General features: G+C 62.0%; 1 protein-coding gene across 2 annotated transcripts; it reads left to right on the plus strand.

Moving 5' to 3' along the window:
* Positions 1–144: 144 nt before the first annotated feature.
* On the plus strand, positions 145–11,938 carry NANOS3 (nanos C2HC-type zinc finger 3). 2 transcript variants are annotated; one of them, XM_079116623.1, is made up of 3 exons: positions 145–2,666; positions 9,348–9,935; positions 11,634–11,938. In XM_079116623.1, the coding sequence occupies exons 1-3, from the start codon at positions 2,033–2,035 to the stop codon at positions 11,699–11,701; spliced, it is 1,290 nt and encodes a 429-aa protein (XP_078972749.1). In that variant the 5' UTR covers positions 145–2,032; the 3' UTR covers positions 11,702–11,938. The 2 variants fall into 2 exon arrangements, with proteins under 2 accessions (XP_078972749.1, XP_078972750.1); XM_079116624.1 differs by having other exon boundaries at positions 11,643–11,938.
* The last annotated feature ends 412 nt before the right edge of the window (positions 11,939–12,350 follow it).

A 12,350-nucleotide genomic window follows, 5' to 3' on the forward strand; every position in this document is an offset into this window, starting at 1 on the left:
GGCAGGAAGAAGGCAGAAGCAGCTAGACTGTGGTTAAGGAGCCGGGCCTCGTTCTGGCCCTAGAGTGTCCTCACCCGGATCCAGTGGGGTGTGGAGGAAGGCGCTCCCACAGCCTGACTTCACCTCCTCGAAGCTTCCTCTTGGCTGATTCCTAAGTGTGCAAGACACACACATCTGGGCACACAGGGCCAGACCCAAGACTCCCAACGCATCCCGTATCCGGTCATCGCAGCCTTGGGGACTCTGGCGCTGGGTCTTTGGGTGGATGGCGCTGAGGAAGGGTGCCTCGTTCACACACCCACCAGGCCCACATCTAGGTCCCCAAGGAGACCCCCGAGGGGGCAGGAGGTGGCACGGGGCAGGAAATCTCTCAGGGAGAGGTGCTTGTGAGTCACAGCCCTGGGCTCCCCCTATGAGTCAGCACTGGCAGAGGCCCCAGGCACAGGGCGGTGGGGGAGGGCAGTTCCCACGCCCAGCGGAGCCAGGCATCTTGGGCACGGGGGCTTCCCATGGCCCTCCAGGCCTGTGCTGGGCTGCAGGATATTCAGAAAGTTCAGGGGGTGAGAAGCTGAGGCTCGAAAGGCCACTGGGCCAGGATCCAGAAATCCTCTTTCCTGATCTGACCTGGTCCAGGAATGCAAAGGCTGCAGCCCTGGCCAGCAACTCACTGCAGCAGGGACAGCAGGGAGACATTCCTGGGGACGTCCGTTCTATGGGGCTTTATTTCAGAAGTGTTCCTTCCTTCCGGAGCCTCTGCATTTTGGCAGTGGAGGTTCCAGCCTGGGGAGGTCCAGGCAGAGTCCTCAGCTGCTGGGGGAGAGCTGAGGTCCAGCCTGGCCGCACAGCACAGAGGGCTCCGGAGTCTGCTGTCCCCTGCTGGCGGCCACGGGAACTTCGCAGGCAGGAGGGCCGGCCACCTCTGAAGAGGAGGTGGAGAAAGGCCTGCAGAACGGCAGCTCTGGGGCTTACAGGCTGGGCTCCCTTGGGCCAGGGGCTGCCCTTCTCTGGGCCTCAGTGGCCTGTCTCTAAGAAGGACAGTATACCCGTCACTGGCTTATTGGGAAAAGTCGGAGGTGGTGTCTTCCCAGGACTGGGAAGGAGAGTCCGGAATAAAGTTGGGCAGCCCCCTACCCAGATAGAGAATGGAGAGGAAGTTTCTGTTCTTTGCTTCCTTCCGCCAGCCTCCCCATCCCAGGAAGTCAGGTACAGAGTAGAGCCAGACCGCGCTCATTTCTGGGGACATCCACCCCCAGGGCCAGCCAGGGCTTGGCTTTCTAAATGGAAGAGTGTCAGTGGGCTCCTGTCAAGGAGAAACTGAGGCAGGGCTGGGATGAGGGGGCTCGGAGAAGGGAGGGGAAGGCTAGGTAGCAGGCCATGGCCCCACAGGGTCTGGACCCACGAGGAAACTGGTGTGGCCTCCTTCCCCCAACCACAGCTGTTGGCAGAGGCCAGTGTGTGTGTGTGTGGGGGGGGGGGGGCTGTGTGCAGTAACTGGAAAGGGCCTTAGCATGTGCCAGGTAGCTATGTGTGTGTCAGTCAGCAGATGCAGGAGTATTCGAAGACACCCCTGGGAGATCCTGGGAGCCCCATCCTGTGCACTGCACGTATATCCACTGCCTGGATGCAGCTCCGGCGCCACCGGCCTATGCCTGCCAGTCCCAGGTACACATGTTCCCTGTGCCCTGAATTTCGTCTGTCCACTTGGACCCCTGTGGCACAGGGGAATCTGCCAGGACATCTTGTGGGTGCAGGTTCTATTGACTTCCATTGTGCTTCTGCCTGTGGCCTGTTTGACCGTGAGTGGCTGTGTGTGTATTTGTGTGACTGTGAACTTTGTGTCTGTGAAACCAAACCAGGGTACCTTGGGTTGTTTTTTTGCGAACATCCTAGTCGGGGTATTTTGTGTGTCAAGATCTTCCCAAGGCTGTGACCTGGTTGGGGGCCGGGACTTCTATGTATACCCTGTGTGTCTGCGGTGTCTGAAGCCACGTGTACCCCTGGGCTCATCCTCTGCATATTCGGTTCTAAAAACATGTCTCCTGTCCCCGAAAGTGGTGTCTGTGTATCTGGTGTGTGTCTGAGGCTTCCGAGTCCCTACGTGTGCGGCCTGTACCCCAGGGTCTCTGCGTGTCCTGCCACCGCCCTCCATGGGTGTCTGTGCCTTGAAGCCCCTGCACACCCTTGTGTCTGTGGCCCGCGTGCCTTTGTGCGCGTGTGCTCCCCCTGCGCCTTTGAGGTCTGCGTGCGTCTGGGTCCCTGCGGGTGCCCGCCTGCGCCCCCGTGTCCCCTGCGCGGGCCCCAGGAGTTGCGTCCTGGCGCTGCTTTGGCATCCCCGCGTGCGTCCGGGTGCTCCGGGCTGGAGGCCTCGGGGCGCGCACGGCCGCGGCTGGACCCACCGCCCGGCGCGGCGCGGGGAGGAGGGAGGGGGTGGCGGCGGCGGGGAGCGCGGGCACGTCACGGAGACAGACAGGCGGGCGGGCGGCGGCGGCCGCGGGTTCGAGCCGGCGCCGAGCCCCGCGCCCCCTCCCCCGCCCGCGGCCTGGGGAGCCCCCGCCCGGCCCCGGAGCCACCGAAATGCAATTTCCCGTGCAGGCGCCTCGGCTCGGGGGGCTTTTCCGGGCGGGTTTTGGAAAGAAGAGGGGGAAATGCGGCGGCTGCCCAGAGAGGTGAGCGCGGGCGCCGGGCGGGCCGGGGGCGCCGGGGACACGGGCGGGCGGGGGCCGCCCGCGGGGAGGGGGCGCGGCGGGGCGGGGCGCGGCGACAGCCCCTCGCGCACCTGCTGGCGGCCCGGGCGGGCGCCCCGGCCTCTGCGGCCCGGCCCTCCATTGTTGCTGCGGCTGGGGAAGGGGGCGGGGAGGCCCCGGCGGCATCTGTGCAGCCGGCGGGCCGAGAAGGGGCGCCCGGGGGACCGGCCTCCAAAGGGACAGCCGCCAAGTCCCCGAGCCGGGCCGCCAGGGGAGAGGCGGGCTGAGGTGCTCCCTTGGGGCGAGGACGCGTGATGGGGTCACGGGGCATCGCTGCCGCGGAACCCCCACCCCTGACCGCGGAGGCCCCGGCCCGGGCGCGGCCAGCTTTGTTCTTGGGGGCGCGGGGCGGGCGGAGCTCCGGGAAACCCAGGGCTGGGAGAAGCTCCGGCCCGGCGCGCGGTCGGGAAGGCTCCTGCGGCCAAGTTCATGGGCGCTCGGGCCTGCGCTGGCCTGGCCCCTCTCGGCCGGCGCCCCTCTCCGGCCTGGCGGCGGCCGCGGCCCAGAGCTGCAGCCGCACCTCCTGCCGGACCCCCGGCGTCCTCTGCCCGCCGCCCGCCGGCCTGTCATTAACGGCAGCGGCGTAGGGTATTTACTGGGGCAAAGATTTGCTAGCAGGAACCTGCCCTCCAAAACTGACCTTAAAAAGGAAAAATGACCCCGAATCACACTGCTGGGGAGCCCTTTTAAAGCGACAGGGTGCTTTTCACGGGAACCTCACCCTGGAGGGCATGCTGGGGGTGGGGGAAGGAGAAGACATCTCATTGGCTGATAGGGGCTAAGTCCCCCCCCACCACGCTTCAGTTCCCCCATCTTTCCCACCCATCCCCCAATACTCAGATATATTTGCAGAGCCACAATTAGATAGTCCTAAGTCCCTAGATAAAGACCCCAAAGCCACGCGCTATACCCAAACATACATCATGCCCATTGGTACTCCTTCCACCCCAAATAATGCCGATGACACTCACGTGTACACACACAGTCACCCACAATAGTGCTGCCACGTGTGCACAACAAGGGTTGGGACAGGCTGAGGTCCATGAAAATACTGCCACGCCAAAAATGTGGCCGCGGGCTGGAGATGGAGCTCGGAGGCAGGGCCTTGGTAGCACACCCAAGCCCTGGGTCCTACACCGCCCCGCAAAACGAAAAGCGGCTAACAGTGCAGCCACTGCCAGTGGTGCTGCTGCCATGTGGACAGACCCAGCCTTGCACACGACCCTGACACACGGTTCTCCACTGCACACAGACACGTGGCTGCCCACTGTCACATGGTCATCCACACTGTCACCCAGAGTAACGGTGACAACCACTGACCCATAAAGGCTCCAACAACGGTACTCAGACACCATCACCAACTTGGACATGTCCACAGACGTGATGCACAGGACACATCTACTCCCTCACACCAAACGAGGCCCGCAACGACATTTGCCAGCAGGTCACAGGAATCTCGACACACGCACAAAGCCCCCAAGAACACAGAGCACACACTGACACACAGCTGTCTATAGTAAAACTGACCCTCCTAGATACCCACAATGACGTCACCCACAGAGATACAAATGCCCCACAGAGATACCTACACCTATAGTCACCTACCCTAACACTTGATGACGTGCTTGGGCACCTACAGTAAAACTGGCACCTACACAGAGTCAGTAATACATACATACTGGCACACGCAGACCCACAGGGAAACAACACAGATATGCAGAAATCCTAGATGTCTACAAACTCAGTACTTGTTTATTGAGCATCTACTAGGTGCCGGGCAGTTTTAAACAGGGATACAGGGGTGAATGAGAACAAAATCCCTGCCTCCCAGAGATGACATTGTATGGGGTGTAGGGTCCGGGGCATGCCATCATCACCTGACACGTAGGCTACGGTGACACTGACAGATGCTAGACACCCACATATACTGGCTCACACATCCACCTGCGATTATACACAATTAGCCTGCCACACACCCACAGTAACACTGACATCCACACACAAACACAAGCCCACAGGAGTAGTGATGTACACATACACATACAACTGGCAGAGAGACAGCCACCCACCAGTCCACACCCACCTGGACTTACAGACACCCATGGAACCCCCAAAATAGCCCAGAAGAGTAGCTCAGACTGGAGCCCCGCTAACAGGTGCATAGACACATGCTGCCCCTCTCCTTGCAGACAGAGCCCACGCTGGCCCAGACCCAGCGGACGCAGCACCACCAACCAAAGCGTGCGAACCTCTCATTAACCCAGCTCCTCCGTAACCCCAACTGGCGCGGAGTGGGATCCTTCTCTCCTCCTCCAGCCTTGGCCTCAAACCCAGCAGGCCTGGGAAGAAAGTTCCAGCTCCCCACCCACCTGCCGCCCATAGGCCTGGAGAACAGATGAGCCCCTTGTCTGAAGACCCTGGCCTGAAAGACCCAAGCAGCTGGAAAGGAAGCCCAGGAGACAACATGGGAGGACTTGGAGGGAACCCGAGAGGCCACGCAGGTGTCACTGAAATGAGGAGCCCCCGCGGGCCACGAGGTGACCTCAGGGAGGCCCCACGGGGCTCTGGCCCTTGCTGAATTCACTGTAATGGGCTCTTTGTCTTCTGAGTGCTGACCACTCCTCCGCTCTGGCCCCCTCACTGCCGCACATATACACAGCGTGTCACAGACACGCTGGGACACACACAGGAGTGCGCGCACACACACACACAGGCCACCAGACACCCCTGGGAGTGCCAAAGCGCTGACCTCTGACCCCTCCTCATTCTGTTACTCGATGGCAGAGCTGCCTCCATCCGTGGCTTGCCCATCTGGCTGTGCCCGGGCAGCTCACCTCTGACCCTGACCCCCAGACCTGCCCCAGCTGTCCTGCCTTCCCAGAGTGGGGATGGGGGCAGGGCCCAGGGTTAGCCTCGCTTCTGGAGGGCAGCACCCCCACTCCCAGCCCCCTGCCCACACAGGCCTGCTTCCCACCTCCCATCCTGAGGGACTTCAAAGTCAGACCAGGGACTGCCCTGTAGCCTTGGAACACGTGGGAGGAGAAGCGGGCCCCAGCCAGAGGGCCCAGGTCAGGGCACTGAGCTCCAGGCAAGGGGAAGGCTGCCCACTGCCTAGGGCAGCTCCGCACCAGATGTGGAGCCTGCGGCAGCCAGTCACCTGGTACAGGGGGGACGGGAGAGGGGCCTAAAGGGCCAGCAGTAACAGGCTGACCCAGACATCCTTGAGAGGCGAACAGGCAGGGCAGGAGGCCCAGACACACACAGGCCCTGGAGGAGTGCAGTCAGACCCAGACAGGCGACCCAGGCAGACAAGGAGAGCGGGAAGCCTGCGCCAACCTTAGGCAGACAAAGAGACAGTCAGCCGGGTCGCCCCTCCTCCCAGCCTCCCCTGCTCCAGACCCCGCCCCCCGCCTTCCCGACTGCCCGCACCAGAGGCCCCTGACGTCCCTCCCCTGGCTTGAAGGGACCCTTGGCGGGGACCTCCCCACGGGGTAGGCCAAGGTCAAAGCCTTCTAAGGAGGCAGTGAGGTCGCAAAGAAGGCAAAAGTGTCTACAAGAGCCACCCCACCGTGTGACCAAGTACCTCTCTGGACTGATGGCCCCTCCCCTATCAGCTCAAGGTCAAGCAGCAGCTCCGAGGGACCCCTAGCGTTGTGCTGCACCCTCGGCCTCACCTTCCCCAGGGACAAAGTGGGTGTCCTAATGTCCTCGTCATCGTAACCCTGTTCTCCAACTCACCCTCCTGCGGGTCTAGGCATTCTCGGATCCGCCATCCTCGGGGAGACGGGCGGCCCCTCCGCGGGGCGCCGCTCGCCCGCCCAGCCCCCGCCCCCGCCGCCGTGGTGGCCTGAGGGCGCCGGGCCGCGGGGGGCCAGCTGCCGACGCGGGTGGGACCGAGGCGGCCCGCGACGGCCGGGCGGGGCGGGGGCGCCAAGTGCGGGGTGCTTTACGAGGGCGAGTCTTGTGGGTCGGGCCCCAAGGGGGTCCTAGGTAGGCCTGTTTGGGGCACCCCGGTGCGGGCTGACCTCAGAGGGGACTGGGCTCCCTGGGAGTAGCTTTGGGGACTCCTAGGGACGTAGTCCGTGGCGGTTTAGTAGTCCGTGGCTTCAGAGGAGGGCTCTAAGGAGGCGGAACTCGGTGGCCTTGGGAGTTCCCCGAGTGGCACTAAGGTGCCAGACGGGGCGGACCCGGGGGGGCGGGCCGGAGGGGGCTTTGTGGGCGTTGAGCCGGGGCTCCAGGGAGTCTACACGACGGACTTTAGAGGGAGTCCTCAGGGGAATGAGTGCGTGGGCTTCCTTTTTTCTTTTTTGTACGGGGGATTGAACCCTGGGGCACTTGACCGCTGGGCCACATCCCCAGCCCTTTTAATTTTTTATTTAGAGGCAGGGTCTCACCAAGTTGCTTAGGGCCTCTCTAAATTGCTGAGGCTGGCTTTGAACTTTCGATCCTCCTGCGTCAGCCTCCCTGGTCGCTGGGATCAGAGGCGTGCGCCACAGCGCAGGCAGACTGGGTGGGTTTAGAGGGGTCCTGCGTGGGCTTCTCGGCTGGGCAGGGCTGGTTCTGTCTCTGCCCCCAAGGTTCTTTGTGAGGTTCACCCCAACTCAGCACGCTTGGGGCTCCTAATCTGCTTTGGGATGACTCCAGAAAGATCCTTTGGAACTCTGTTCCCCTCAGTAAAATAGCAGGGACTAGGAAATTTGAATGCTCTTCAGGCTGTCTGCAGGGGTCCCAAGAAAGATGGCGGTGCAGTGAGGTGGGCAGCCGTCCTTTCCCTGCTCACTGCTGGGCTGGAGAGGTGCACTGGCCAGTAGCTGCAGGTCCAGGCCTGGGCTTGGGGACACCGGAGGCAGGGTGAACGCTGAACTCTCAGGGACGCCTGGGGAGAGGGATCTGCCTAGGGAGAGGGATCTGGGTCCTGTGATGCGTGAGGAAGCAGGGAGGGGCACTGCAGTGGCCGTAAAGACAGCAGGTGGGGGGAGCACCCCTCAGGCTTGAACTTGGACCCTGATTCCAGAGGGATCTGGTTTCCGATGCCCTGAGGCTTTGCAGGTGGAGCTGGCAGGTGCCCTCTCTGGTCCTCCAGCCTCTGCCTTGTCCTGTGGGACTCCACTGGCATCCCCCTCCCTGAGGCAGGTCGGGGGTAGGTGGTCGAGATTCATAAAGGGCACTACATTGTATTAAAAAGTTGTTTTTCTCCATTGCACATGGCAGAGTCCCCCAAGGCATTACATTGTATTAAAATGACTTGTTTATCTCTCCTTTGCATCCAAGTCCCCAGGGGCCAGAACAGCCCAGCTGTGAGACTCCCCGGCCCCAGAACCTACCCCTCTTAGTTACGTGGTGCCCTGTGGTCTAGGCCTGCTGCATCTGCCGGCCAGAGGCTACTCACACATTTACTGTCATTGAAATTTGTCCTCATTGAAATTTGTCCCCGTTTTCCCAGATGTAGGAGTAGACAGTTGGCACCTAATAACCACCGACTTAGCAAGTCGAGGGGACCCCTTCTTCCTCCCCTGTCCCCCATCACCCGCCCCCACTCCAGGTCCCCGAGAATTCGCCAAGGGTTTGGGGGAACATTCAACCTGTCGGTGAGTTTGGGCAGCTCAGGCAAACCATCGACCGTTGAGTGGACCCCGAGGCCTGGAACTGCGTCCTCCTGTCGAGACCCCCATCCGGTCCGAGGGCACAGACCTAGGCCAGAGCGAAGGTCACAATCAACATTCATTGTTGTCGGTGGGTTGTGAGGACGGAGGCCAGACCCACCGGGGGATGAATGTCACTGTGGCTGGGCCACACACAGCCCAGGGGCACAGGCCCACCCACTGCCCTCCCAAAGCCTCAGCCTGCCGATGCCCTGACCCCAGCCCCTCAGGGAGGAGGACTGGGCGTCTGACCTTGAGGAACCCAGACTCACTCCGGGACAAACCCTGGGAGTCTGGGCGCAGGGGGCAGCAGGGCCAGGGCCAGGTAGGGCTGCTGAGGGCCCGTCCTGGGCTCCTGCATCCTTAGACCCACTCTGTCCTGGCTCCGGGGAGTCTGCCCCGGCTGGGTACCTCCTGGGCACACCCCATCCTGCGGAGACCAGGCTGACCTCTCCTTGCACGGGGAGGGGTCTGAAGCAGGCAAGTGCTGGGGTCCTGGCATTAGCTCAGCCAAGGCCCCATGTCTGGAGGGGCTTGTCCTGAATACCCCCTCTGGGCAAAAGTGGAGCCAGGGGTTCCACAGACACAATGGGTGTGAAAAGCCGGGAGGGAGGGCAGAGCTTGGGGGTCAGCAGCAATAGCCACACCCTCAGGAGCTGGGGCACCTGACCTCCCAGTCCAGGGGAAGAAACAAAGAAATTACTAAGTTACTGGTTGTGTGGGCGCCTGTCTTCAGGACAGGTTCTCAGCTGAGGGCCCACCTTCACCACCCCACAGGGCAGGAGGGCCAGCCCCCGAGTGCCCTAGGATCCCCAGATGCCCCCTGCAGCCTGTGTCCACTTGCCCCCAGCCCACACAGACACCATGTATCCCCTCGGCAGGTACATTAAGGGGGTGGCAGTAACACCCTGTGAACGCACAGAACCTCCCACAACCTGCTCCTCCCCCTTCACACCCCCAGAGGTAAAAGGAGAGAACTCAGCTCCCACTCCCAGGCTCCAGAGAGCAGAGGAAGGGGCTGCTGCAGAGAGCGTAGGGCCAAACAGGCCTTCTCTCCCTGGTGCAAGTTGCCCAGCTATGGGGACCTTTGACCTGTGGACAGATTACCTGGGTTTGGCACAACTGGTCGGGGCTCTGCGTGGGGAAGAGGAGCCCGAGGCCAGGCTGGACCCCCAGCCAGAGCCAACACCAGGACCGGAGAGCCAGAAACCCAGTCCAGAATCGTCATCAGCTCCTGAACGCCTGTGCTCTTTCTGCAAACACAACGGCGAGTCCCGGGCCATCTACCAGTCTCACGTGCTGAAGGACGAGGCGGGCAGGGTGCTGTGTCCCATACTGCGAGACTACGTGTGCCCTCAGTGTGGTGCCACGCGGGAGCGCGCCCACACCCGCCGCTTCTGTCCACTCACCGGCCAGGGCTACACCTCGGTCTACAGTTACACCACCCGAAACTCAGCTGGCAAGAGGCTGGCCCGGCCTGACAAGGCGAGGACACAGGATGGTGGCCACCGCAGAGGAGGAGGAGGAGGAGCGGCGGCTGCGGCAGCAGGTGGTTGGGGGACGATGTGGAGGGACCCATCCCAGCGGGGCAATCAGTCCGGGTACCCATGGCCATTGGGGTGGGGGTTCACACGCGGAGCTGAGAACAGTGTTCTAGAAGTGCTGCCAGTGTGGAAAGTTGGAGCTGTGTGACTGTGGCCAAGTCACTCCCCTCTCTGGCCCCACTGGGGTGATAATATACTTCCCAGGCGTGAGGTGGCCTGGCAGGGAGGTTGGGGGGCGCAGCGGTGGTATCTGCCAGCAGGTGCAGCACTTGGTGGCGTTAGTGGGTTTAGAAGCCGCATGGCCCGAGAACTCCCTTGATCAGCCAAATGGTTTGCTGGCCAGTTCTGTCTGGGTGCTGGGTTGGGCCAGCGGTGAATAAGGTGGATGGTAGGTGACGGTTAAAACACAGGACTCTGAGGCTCTACAGGAAATGTGTGACTCCGCGCAGGGGTCCAGGAAGGCTTCCTGGAGACAGTGGCTTCCGGGATGCTGCGTCAGTCCACAGGAAGTCCAGGGCTAGATCAGGATTTAGTGAAGTTCAGTGTGCCTGCGTTGATGGAGAGGTGGCCGAGGATGCGGAGGGCCCAGAGGCCTTTGGGAGTCAAGTTTGGACCTGGGCAGCAGGGAGCCACAGAAGGCGGAGGACAGGTCTGAGTGTCTAGACCACTGCCAAGGCTTTCCAGAGGCTGGGGGAGGGCGGGTGCTGGGGAGCAGCAGGTTGGACTGTGCTTTGGATTTGCAGTGGGCAGCTCAGCTGCAGAGGGCAGCTCCTGGGGCTGAAGCTTACCACATGGGGTGTGGGGTCACCCGTCTGGTTCATCAATTGCAGACCCCCATCCCTTGGGTCTGGGTGGGGCCCAAACACCTGCATTTCTAACCAGCTCCCCAGACCAAGTCTTTGAATAGTGCAAGCTGACCACGGCTATCATTAGAGATGCAGAGTGTCTCGGTTCCTCAGTTCCTGTGGGGCTTTAAGAGAGGAATCCCCCAGCCAGCATCCAAGGGCAGGTGTGAGGCGCTTTGGGTACAGGATGACCCTTCTCCTCCCTCCAGCTCTGCAGGGTCTGAAAGAGGATCCTATGCCCTGGGAAATTTTTGTTGTTGTTGTTGTTTTGTTTTTTTAAAGCAAGGATTGAACCCAGGGACTCTTAACCACTGAGCCACATCCCCAGCCCTTTTTACACTGAGCCACATCTCCGGCCCTTTTTAATATTTTATTTAGAGACAGGGTCTTGTTGAGTTGCTCAGAGCCTAGCTAAATTGCGGAGGCTGGCTTTGAACTCGCGATCCTTCTGCCTCAGCCTCCCGAGGCGCTGGGATACCCGGCGTGTGCCACCGCGCCCGGCTAGTCGCTTCCTTTTTTCTCCTGGCCCCTGGGTGTGGAGGTGATCCCTAGCCACCACACTGTCCCTGGGTGTCCCTGGGTGTGGAGGTGATCCCTGGCCACCACATCGTCCGAAGTTCCTCGGAGCCTGGCGGCCACGTGGGGGCAGCACGATCACCGGAGTTGGGATTCCCCAGCTTTGGGTCGGGCTCTGGGGCCCCGGGGACGCCCTGGTCCAGGAATGGCACGGGGTTGCTATCTCGGAAGCAGCCCCTAGGTGGCGCCGGAGCCCCGCAGCCGGTAGCGGGACCTCTGGAGGACTGAATCGTCGCCGCCCTTGACTGTTTCTCCCCCTCCCCCTCCGCTTTTAACCCCCAGGTCCCAAAGGTGCCGGGAAGTCTTCTGGATCTTCGCCTTCTGCCTGTTGTCCCTCCACTTCAGCCTAGGAGGCTGGCGCGGGGAGGACAGGGATGCCGCCTTCGCCAGGGGATGGGGACCGAGGCTCAGGGGCAGCTGGACTCCAGGGAAGACTCACTCTGAGGCCCCACCCCTAGGCCCCGCCCCAGGCTGGGTTTGAGAACTTGCGGGGCGGGTGAGGGAACTGCCGAAATAGCTGGTCTTCTGAGCTCCACCCTCTGGCGGGGGCCAGGGCCAGCATTGTTCTGTTGCGCTCAATAAATGTTTGCAGGTGGATGGTCAGAGGCCCCGTCTTGGGGTGAAGTAGCACAGACTTTCTTGCTGGGACGGGGCTGGACCCGGAGGGGCCGGCGGCACCCTTTGTTCTCCAGGCTGCTCCCCGCCCCCACTGCCCTTGAACTTCAGGGGCCCTGGGTTGCCAGGGTGAGCTGCTTCAGGAAGTGAGGGGCGCGCCGCGCAGCGGTGCCCTGGGCTGGTCTGATCACCCGCCTGCCGCCCCTGCATACAGACTTGTGAAAGGGGGCTCCCCCTTGTAGTAGGGATGGAGGTTTGATTAAAAAGGGGAGCTGAGACACTGAGGCCAGGCCCCACTCCCTCTCCTCACTAAGGAGACCCTCGGGGAATGCTGACATGGATGCCCCGTGAGGAGCCGTGGTGCCACCACGCGGGACACTTCAG

This window comes from Sciurus vulgaris (genome assembly GCF_902686455.1).
Source record: "Sciurus vulgaris genome assembly, chromosome: 16".
Lineage (NCBI taxonomy): Eukaryota > Metazoa > Chordata > Mammalia > Rodentia > Sciuridae > Sciurus > Sciurus vulgaris.